This window comes from Triticum aestivum, chromosome 1A, assembly GCF_018294505.1.
Source record: "Triticum aestivum cultivar Chinese Spring chromosome 1A, IWGSC CS RefSeq v2.1, whole genome shotgun sequence".
Taxonomy (NCBI): Eukaryota; Viridiplantae; Streptophyta; class Magnoliopsida; order Poales; family Poaceae; genus Triticum; species Triticum aestivum.
The window spans coordinates 440,904,825-440,915,624 of record NC_057794.1 but is presented as its reverse complement, the minus strand read 5'-3'; the positions used below and the strand labels follow the sequence as shown (position 1 = coordinate 440,915,624).

Sequence of the window (10,800 nt, the reverse complement as noted above, 5' to 3'; positions counted from 1 at the left end):
AACGCTACCCCGGAGACGAGGCGGCGGCCAACGGCTTCGGCCGCCGTTCGCTCCGTGAACAGGAGTCCTGGCTCCTGTTCCAGGCGAACATCCCGGCGCCGCCGGGCATGCGCGCCGGGCCGACGGGGTGGAGGCTCAGCGCCGGGGGAGTGCCCTCCCCCGTTACCCGACGCCGTGGCGAAGCCGCAGTACTTCGCCAAGGAAGTCGAGGTCGTGCGCGCCTCCCTCACCGACGCCCAACTCTCCCTCCCCTAGTATGCCGCCGACAACCACGCGGCTTGGGCGGCGTATTTCGAGCGCCGCCAGCAGCAGCGCTTGCCGTCCATCAACGGCGCGCCGGTGGTTGGCGGCCGGCAGAACAGCGAGGGGCGCCACCTGTGGTGAGGTGTCCCCGGCCGCACACTCGAGGGCGTGTTGACGTACCTCGAGGGCGGCAACGACCCGCCGTTGGCGTACCCGGCGAGGGCGGCCGCCCCGGCGCAGCACCGACGCACCGGTCCATGGGCGCCAAGGAGGTTTGGGTCCTCCTCCTCTTCTTCCTCCTCCCGATCTTTATCGCACTCCTCCGGCACTCCGGCCCTGCTCGGCGTCAAGGCCGAGCCCGCGGCGGAGACGCCGCTCGGCCGGCGCACTCGCAGCGCCGGCATCATCATCAACGAGGGCGGCCGGCGCGCCTGCTCGTCGGCTCCTCCTCCGCGCTTCGTCAAGTCAAAGACGGAGTCGGGGCTCGCGCCGGTTAAGACGGAGCCGGGGCTCGCGCCGGTGAAGGAGTCGGCCGCGCCGGTGACGACGGAGCTCGATGACGACGACGTGGCCCTGGAATGGGCGCGCAGGGACTCCATAGCTATGAAGAAGGAGCGCCTGGAGAAGGCGAAGGAGCGCCAGCGCACCGCCCTGCTTCGCTTCGCGGAGCGTCGACGCGGCCGCGACGAAGGCGGAGTCGTCGTCATCTGCGACAGCGACGACAACGACGACGACGATGATGCGCCGCCACCAGTCCGCCATGGCGACGCCGGGCAGGGGTCCAGCAGGGGCGCCCGCGTCAAGGAGGAGAAGGCCGACGACGACGATGGCGGCGACGGCGGCGACTTCAGCCAGTTTTTCCTTTAGATTAGTTTATGTATATGAGCTATGTAATGAAAATTCGCGAACTTCGCCGAAATGTGCCGAAATTTATCTTGTTTGGCCAAAATTTATCGTGTTTGGCCGAATTTCATCGTGCTTAAGCCGAACTTCGCCGAACTTCTTTTATTTTAAAACGTGCCTGGGGGCGGCCCTGTGGCCGGCGGCTGGGGACCAACTTGCCCCCAGGCCCAATTTTTGCGCCGGCTCACCCCCAGACGGCGATTTTAGGCGCCCCCTGGGGGGGCCAACGGCTGAAGATGCCCTAAGCACCTATGCATTGGGGTGTTGAGTTGCTAAGGTATTTAATGCACTTAGCACCTCATCTAAGCACCTTTGCATTAGAAGAGGTCTCAAAAGGACAAGGCTAAAAGAATGGAGCAATGTCAACTCCTCGCATGTTGAGGATCCATTGTGCTTCGTACGCGAGACTCTGCTTTCCCCTTTCTCCACAAGACTAAACAAGAGGCGAGGCGATCAGGGAGGCCACCGTTTCTCCTCCGTCTGCCGCCGCAGCAACGGAAGGATTTGGGAGCCCCGGGTTTCGCTCCGACCTTGTAGTACACTACATACGGATAGTGGTGCATGCGCCGCGTCGACGAGCTGCCGGACGTGTCTTCCCGCCGGCCCTCTGCCACTCTTGGTTTTGTTCAGTCGACGCGCTGCCGGACGTGTCTTCCCGCCGGCCCTCTGCCACTCTTGGTTTTGTTCAGCAAATGAAACAACTCCCAGGCGATGCCCTTCTGATCTACTCCACGAGGATCCAAATGAATAACAAAACGGCTACAATGCCTAACTGTCCACATCTGAAGACATACTACTACACATACCGCAAAAAAGGCTAGGCAGACAATACAAGCATTACAACATTCTGGCGGGGGTTTTAGCTAGCACCCTAACAACTCCTGTACATGTTCTTCATCTAGTTGTTACCACTACCTTGATCCTGCATGAGTGCATTCAGTCTCAGCTTCGAGTGCATTTCGGCAGTAGCATGGGAGAAGTCGGTCAGGGCACGGAACAGCTCCGGCAGGTGCGCCCTCAGGATCGAAAGGGATTTCTCCCGAACTTGCTTCGACAGCTTGTTATGGGCCTCGACCTCGTTATCCAGCTTGCTTTTCAAGCTTTCCACGGCAAATCTCTTCTCCGAGATCGCATCCTTCTGGCTTGTCCCCTCACCGCTCTCCGGGTCATCAAATGTCCTGCGCTGTCCATGTTTGTGATACCACTCCTCAAACGCCCGAGCCTTGCGCACGTATTCCTTGTGGATTTGTTCACAGGCCTCCTTTTTCTTCAACTCCTCGTCTTGAACACCTAGTATGGTTTCCAGGACCGCCCGGAAGCTAACGATGGCATGCCTGGCAAGGTCATCGGGCAGCTTGGCTAGTTGCTCATTCCATGCTTGGAGGAGAGCCTTCACAGGAGGTTGCTGCACCCTTGGTGGCGATGCTACTTTCTCCTTTAAGCTGCTCTCTATAGGTATAAGGTTCAATTTCAACCAGCTGTAGAGAGCATTTATGTACTCCTTCTGATAGCTCATGAGATCACTAAAGTTTGTGTTCCACTTGTCTACAATATCATGCAGCTGACGCGTGTGGCTGTGGTGATGCGCACTTGTTTCGATGCTGGAATCAGAAATGTCAACTGACTTGAGATCCAACACAGTTTTCAGCTGGTTCGCATGATTCATGTGCATATCTTCCCACATTTTTGCCAGCCTGAAAAGAGAGCACCAAATGAAGCTTGTAAAGTTTAGCAGTCATGTTATTTGACTTGTGATGAAAAATATTATAACCATGCTAAATTGGAAAATATTGTTGATGCACTGGCCAAAGCTCAATTATACTTAACTGACTCTAGCTACTGAACTGGAAAAGGCTATCAATATATACTAACTAGAGGCTCCTTTCGAGCCACCATGAATACTAGAGAAAAGTAAATCTAATCTGTTCATCTTATAGACAAAGGCAATATAAACCATTCAGATTTATGTGGGTCGAACAAGTCCTACCGTGATAAAGGAGTCCAACCAGTTTACAGCACATTAGTATCACACAACACTTGCATGTGTCATGTCTCTAAAGAAACTGATCCAGGAAAAGGTCACTAGGTGAACTGGGATGCATGGGTGTGTCACTGGCAGATGGAAGGTAAAACAAGAGGTTAATGGGGAGAGGCAACAGCCAGTACGGGCCTGATGAGTTACTAATGTAGGCTTGTAGCCATTGGTTCATCATGTGCTTCAGATGCAGGCAGAGTAATTGAATCATTTAGGAACATAATGCACGCAAACTGTCTACCAAATTGGTCTGACGAATGTAGGTATCTTTCACCATACGGAAAACCAAGGAAACGATTACATATTTTAATAACAATAATGTGAACATGTTTTAGTTAAATTTGCTACTTTGCATTGCCTATAAATCCAAAGCCACATGCCCATGACAAAAGTATAATATCATACAAAAGGAAAAGCGAGACGCACACGAACGGCAGCCTAATAATAACAAATCGAATTTTATGAATATAATTTCATTTTTGCCATACAAGTAACGAAAAATAACTATTACATGCTTTAATGATAATATTTCAAAACATATCCGTAACTACGTTAATGCTACTCCGGCGTTTTCTACATGTATGTCCTCGTCCCATCATGCACACTGACCAGAAATGAATTAAATCTAAGAGCGAGTTAATGAGAAAGGCAGTAGCAATCTGATGCACGACAAAAAAAAAAACCATTATGCATCTAAATTACCTATCAGCAAGATCCAGCAGTTTTGGATAAAGTTGATTATCACGGAGATGCTGAATCTCTGAGACAGTTGAATCCATTGATTGCATATCAACTATGTATCTTGTATGCAAATGGGTTACAGCAGCTTTAGTTTTCTCCAGAACCTCAACAGCAGCATTATTTCTCTTTTGTCTATTTAACAAAGCAACCTTCCGCTGATACTCAAGCTTCATAATCTCACCAGCCTGTGCAATTCAGACATATAAGCTGTATTAGAGGGTACCAGGTAAAATTGGGAACGAAACGGACAACATGAATTGCTGCAGTATGCTATTGATCTTTAGCTGACTTCGCAGTTCAGGCTTGTTTTCATTCAGAAAAGATTTCTCACAGCACATACCAACTGCTGGGTATTGACACCTTTATTGTCTTAAAACATGTACACTAACTACCACAGTAGTGAGGTGCTTCTATGCTAGTTCAAACAAAAATGAGCATCAATGACAGAAAAGACTAGGCATATCCATCAACTTCGCCTGCTCCATGTTGTAATCAAGCACAGTTGCTACAAAAAAAATACTCGGCTTATCACGACAATATGTTTCAAGAAATATAGGCATGTCCTAACAAAATAACCATTGCAGCAAAAAAATAAAAATCCACGTAACACTATGGACTAGGCAGAACACCATGTCTGTTCCATTACACCAGGACTTAGAACACCTGATTGAACCTGAAATATTGCACATTGCATCAGGCCCTATTTTACTGTGTTGTCCCTAACAGAACCTGCATGAGGGTCCCACAGATATTTGAAATGGGAATCTGGCTCCACTGTTAGGGCTTGTCTTCTACCCTCCTCTCATTGATTCATTATCAAAAACCTCTCTTACTGGTGGGGTGGGCCTCAAACTTGGAAGCTAGCGACCGTACAGAGGCATTAACAGAATGATCTGGTGAAATGACCAGTTGCACTATAGAAAACACAGTTCTCCATCCACAAAATGGCCATGTCCAGGTTTTGGATATCTGCTTCGTCCGCACACATCTTATTCATTGACAACAAACACAGATATGGTGTCTTATTTGGAGGGGCCACGTCTTGGAAATGGCTTCGAGCTCTACCACCACCTCTCATGGGAAAGAAACAGGGGAAGGTCAAAATTTGGGGAATTTGGGATGGTCAAACACATGGCATGACACAGCATGGGGGGAGGGGATGGACAATGGAAGAGATGCAGTATGGTCAGTGCTGTCACAACCACCATGTCAGTGGGAGCAGGTAGAATAAATATATGATATGTGAGGCATATGCCACCCATTGGTGAAGAGTGGAAACACATATGCAGTGTCACAGGGCATGGTGCCAGTGCAATATCTTTTAGCCCGATTTTGTGTTATGTGAGCAGTTCTGAACCCGTGACACAAGGTGATTTCTCCTTCTGCATGGCACTATGCACAATTTATTATTAAAACTATCATGTAGCAAATGTGATAAAGCCATTGAGAACCAGCGATTCTAATGTGAACTTGAATACCATGCTCGGAATGATGTACAAATTTTTAGTAAATACATGCGCACTTGCATGTAGATTCATTTATCCTGAGAGAAAATTCTACAGTTGCTTTAACGCCCTATGGGTTACGAGTACAATAACTGGGTAACTTGATCATCATATCAACAAGTTTCTTGATGACTCAATACACGTGCAAAAAAGTTTTAAAGCCCTATCAGTATATGATAACATGGCCGGTGATCCATGTACATATGTTTGTACTCAGTAACTTGGCATGTGAAGATCACGAAAAAAAATCAGCACACTGCCACCTAATATCTTCATTTTCTACCATAATAAAGAGCGTCAAAATAAGAATATCTTCCTTCAAGAAAATTTACCGTATACTTTTGGGGACGTAACCAGACGGAATTCTGCATGTGGTTGATGCGGATTGATAGATACTATTATTTGATGTATAAGGTTATAGAATTTTTATCTCTTCAATTCTTTTGTATTTCAGGAAGAAGGCAGATATGGTTGTTTCAGTAAATCATCATAAACTTAATTCAAAACTACTTTAGAACATAAAAGTTCAAATTAGTAATAATCAAAAGAATGTCACCTTCACTTCGTCATACAGCTTTTTCTCCCAGGCTAAAATTTTGTCTATGACAGTTGCCAGAGTCTCCTCTTCATCATTTTCAAATTCATCCTTCCCATCATCACCATTTTGCATGCTTCTGAAGGATCTATTCCATGTTATTATTTTCATAACTCTAGCAGAATGATCAATATGCCCTGTCAAATATAGTAATCTTGATTAGAACAAAGTTGAAGAAACAGTTATTTTACACCTCCTTACAAAAGTGCAGACAAGATATTGCAGAAAAACTATGTCACAATAAAATGACTTCTAATGGCCAAAGTAACCTAAAAGCACATGACGTGCCAAGACTTGACGAGGCTATTAATGTTATTACTAATGAACAGGTGCTGCACCGCCGACCGCCTGGCATGCCATGGGCTCCAACACCATGCTTCTTGCATCGTTTGCTGCCAGTGCCCAGAGACGATGAACCACCTGCTATTGTGTTGCTTCTCTAGGCAGGTTTGGCAGGTCCTGGCCTGGCTGTGTATGCCGTGTGCACCCCCCGACCACGGCTCCTCCCTCCTGGACTGGTGGCAAGCGGCTAATCAGAGCATCCCACTGCCCATGCGCAAAGGCCTTGCTTCGATTGCTCTCCTCCATGGATGATCTGGAAGCACCACAATGCTTGTGTCTTCGAGAGCGCCCAACCATCTGTCAGCACCCTCGTGGCGATGATCAAGGAGGGAAGCGGCAGCGCTCTGGGCCAAAGCAGGGCACCTCAAGACTTAGTGACACCATACCACAAACCTGGGATGTACATTAGTTCACTGTCTTTTGATAACCTGTTGTCCCTCTTAGGAGGGTTGTAACTCAAACTCTGCCTTTCAATGGAAAGAAACGCAAATGTCTCTTTACGTTTTCTCGAACAATTACTAATGAACTGACAAAATTCTGTGCATGCCATTTTAGTGGCTTAACTAGTCTCATCACTTGCACGTAAAAGAAATTAATCAGCATGTTACAGAAATGAGTGCATGGCCCATGAAACTAACCATAAGAACAGTATTATTTTGAAACTTACACATAACACTGCCATCTAGTCTAGTCTGGCGACAGTGGTGCTATATTTTGGTTCTTTTTCCTCTTTGTTCTTCTTGCTTTAGTCAAATTACATTCAAAATTTTGGTGAACTCATCTGGAGAGTACTTAATGTCTCTCCTCGAAGCAGATCAAAAACCACATCTTCAACCGATCGATTAACTTCAACTAGTCTTTATTCTAAGGTCAGCATCCCTCACGAATTATTTTACGTGGATCCCCATGTCCCTTCCACAGCCTCACTTTCCACCAATCACCACCATCGTACAAGACTGCAGACAGCAGCAGACAACCAGGCCAATTCTGCTTATCGCTCTCGGAGTAAGTCCGACACAGTCCACTGGGACACAATTTATATGTCAAGACAGCAAGTCTGGTTGAGTGTGGCAGCAAGGGCACGGATCGGGCTGCTGTTGAGCACGCAGGAAAAGGCTAACCCATATGATTTGTTTTTATCTTAGCAACATATGAGCATCCAGCTAATGTATCCACAATCTCTAGCTCTTTTAAGAATTTTCATGTTTGTTTACATATATAGTTGGCACTTGGCACTGGGAATGGATGAACACTTACACAGAGACATCCTCTTACAACAAAACATACAATAAGTAACAGTTAGCTTATGATCTCTAACATACTCGCTGATGTAAGTAAAGGGGGAAATAAGAACTAACATGAACCAATGTTGTGCTTCTAATGTAACAGAAGGCGGAATTGGTGAGATAATACTCTCTCCATTCCAAAATATAAGGTGTATTGGTTTTTTCAAAAGTTAAGCTTGTGCATGTTTGACCAAGTTTTTAGGAAAAAATATCAATATCTGCAAAATTTTGTATACTAAATTTTGTGTTCCATGAACTAGAGAAACAATACCGTCTGCCGAACTCTTTGAACCTAATAGAGGGCAAACATACAGGTGCCTATCAAACATGGGGGCCTAACTTGATATATAAGGAAAATATGCAACATTAACATAATAAGTCAAATTCAAACCAATAGTCCTTCATTCTGAATGATTGCCTGCTAATTTGCTAACAGGATGTGTAATAAATTTTTACCATCCTCGATTAAAATAATAAGTCCATATAAATTTGAGGTGTTAAACATAAAACTAGATAACTCTGTTCCTACTTCTACTTTTATGGTTCATGCCATACTATCATGATTCTTCCACCATAATGAATCCGCAATTTTTCACCTCATTCATTATTTCAAATATACATGGTACTGATCTACTGGATATGAACTGAAGTAAGATGAAGACAAGACAAAGACAAGACTTCCCTGAGCATTGGACAAGCAAAAGTTTCAGATCCCATACATCACTATCGTTGGCTCCTCTGTTGTAAATTTCTAGCGGTTCTTCACTTGGCCATATACCATTTTTTATTGTCAGCACATTTTCCATAATATACACCTCGGATGCTAACAAAAAAATGTAACATTTATATTCATGACACTTCAAATTTTAAATTGAACAGGTTATATCCTAGAATGCCATTAGATGCTAATTCCCATAAATTAGAATGCCATCCAATGGGTGCATTGGAGACAGATAAGCACGATTTATAAAGATACAAGTGGTTCATGTACAACACTTTTTGTTGTACGATCCAGCTGTGATTGCTAATCTAACGGTGTGATTTGGGGTGCCGTACCAAAATTGTACGTCAGTCGTCGTATATGCGTAGCAACGTTCTATAGATATATATCCGTTCACTTATAGACTTATAGTCAAAACAAACAATCATGCCATGCAAACCAATAATTGTACCCGAGAACCACTTTCAGCAGTTCAAAATGAACACTTATACCAATAGCTTGCTAGCAGTTACAAAAACATCCCGTGCATCGGCGAGTGGACAAGGGCAGCTCATTCCACTTCTCTAGCAACCCCACAACCAGCACCTGTTTTGGACCTCTCTCACCATCAAAGAATCCATCACATCACCATCGCCATCACAAAATAAGATCAAACAACAAGCAGGACAAAGCCAACCACTTTAGTCTAAAACATCCAACATTGCAACTAGGGAGGAGAATCAAGCTACTGACCTCTAGTGTCGGCGAAATTGGAATGGTAGTGCATCCTGTTCGCCTCCAGCGCCTTGGAAACCTCCCCGGCGCTCTCCGACGCCTTCAAGAACCTGTCGTCGATCTCCGCAAGCACCTGCAGCAGGTCTACGCGTGGCACCTCGGCGGGGACAACCTTCCCCGCCTTCCCCCAGCCGCCGACCACCGTGACCGGCGGCGCGGACTCAGTGTGCTGGTGGTGCGCAGACTTATTCTTCCCCTTCCCCTTGCCCTTGCCCTTCTTCTTCTTGGACTGTCCAGGAGCCTTTGGCGGAAGCGACGGAGGCGGTGTGACCATCTCCGGTGTGCGCGGCTCCTCCTCATACTCCTCCCGTGGCGGCACAACCGCTTGGGGAGGGGGCGAGGACGGAGGACGCGGTGGCGAGGCAGGAACGTACTTCTCGTCCTCCGGCTCCGGGACGATCTCCTCGTCCTCGGTGGCAATAGACGCCATTCCCTCTTCCATGGAGAAGAAGTAATCCCACGTGTCAACCCCGGTCTTGGGGTCAATCGGGGGCGGGGGCGGGGGAGGGGGAGGCGGCGGTGGTGGCTGGGGGGTCACCGGCGTCTCCGGAGGCGGCGGCGAGACGGGCGGCACCTGCTGGCGATGGCGCAGCCTCCGGCGGCGGTCATCGAGACGGGCATCGTCCTCCTCGTCTTCCTCCTCCTCCATGTCCGCCTCATCGTCCTCCTCCCTAATGGAGTCGCTGTGGAGCATGGCGGGGCCCCTCCCCCTCGCGACGGCCTTGGGCGCCATGGGCATGCTCATGGAGCGGTGGATCTTCGCCGGGGAGGGCGAGAACACCGGCAGCGGCGGCGGTGGCGGGGGCAGCGAGTCGAGGGGCGGCGGCGGCGGCATTGCCTCCTCCACCGCCGCGTCCGCGGAAGTCGCGGCCGCGGCCCCCGGGGCGGCCGGGCCGGTCCCGCCGGCCGAGAGCCTGGCGGCCTTGGACGGCTCCGCGGCGGCCGGGGGCGGCGGCGGCGGCACCCCCTCCCCGTGCGCGAACTCGGAGAGCGCGGCGCCCGTGTCCCGCAGCGAGAAGGCGTAGGCGGAGTGCGCGGCGGCGAAGGCGTTGCGCGCCGCCACGGCCGCCTTCATGTACTGGCGGCGCTCCTTGCATCGCGCCACCGCCTCCTCGTTCTCGATCCGCGACTGCGCGCACCCCATCTCGTCGTCCCCGGTCTCCACTCCTCACTCCTCACCGCATTGCCAGCAGCAGGCAGGCGCGGCAGGGCGAGTGGATCTAGGAATACTGGTGTAGTTTGTTGGTTGCGGTGTTGGTGCCCGGCCCGAGGCGCGGCAGCGAGCGGGGGGCGAGGGGCTCGGTGCCGGTGGGGGTGGGGGTTTAACGTCCGGTCCACCACCACCGGCCCGCTGACACGCCGATCCACGCTTGACCCCTGCCCCGCACGTCAGTGGGTTGGTGGACACGGACGGGGGATGGATGGCCTCATCCCCTCATGGGGGGTGTGGACCGTTGTCAGTGGCGGCCTGGCCCTGGCCCTGCCCCGCGCGTGCCGCGTTTGCGTTTGTCCTCTCCGGCATGGGGCGCGGCCCGGCCTGGCCATAGGCGGTAATGTGAAACGCGAATACCTGGAAACTTCGGGGGATGGGGCGGGCTTTTTTCACCGCGCCGAGTCACCTGCTTTTCTAACTTTTCGTTTGTTCCGCTGCTTTT

General features: G+C 49.4%; 1 protein-coding gene across 1 annotated transcript; it reads right to left on the bottom strand.

Moving 5' to 3' along the window:
- Positions 1-1,890: 1,890 nt before the first annotated feature.
- On the bottom strand, positions 1,891-10,499 carry LOC123054695 (protein ALTERED PHOSPHATE STARVATION RESPONSE 1). Its single transcript, XM_044478527.1, has 4 exons — positions 9,104-10,499; positions 5,984-6,159; positions 3,884-4,107; positions 1,891-2,840 (listed from the first exon to the last, which is right to left on the bottom strand). Exons 1-4 carry the CDS (start codon positions 10,287-10,289, stop codon positions 2,045-2,047), a joined length of 2,382 nt encoding a protein of 793 aa, XP_044334462.1. The 5' UTR covers positions 10,290-10,499; the 3' UTR covers positions 1,891-2,044.
- Positions 10,500-10,800: the final 301 nt, after the last annotated feature.

Excerpts from the sequence above, each read along its gene's own strand:
- LOC123054695 (XM_044478527.1), bottom strand. The coding sequence starts at position 10,289 with ATGGGGTGCGCGCAGTCGCGGATCGAGAACGAGGAGGCGGTGGCGCGA. Across the intron at positions 6,160-9,103 it reads CAATTTCGCCGACACTAGAG|GGCATATTGATCATTCTGCT; the intron begins GTCAGTAGCTTG and ends TATATTTGACAG. Across the intron at positions 4,108-5,983 it reads AGCTGTATGACGAAGTGAAG|GCTGGTGAGATTATGAAGCT; the intron begins GTGACATTCTTT and ends TGAATTGCACAG.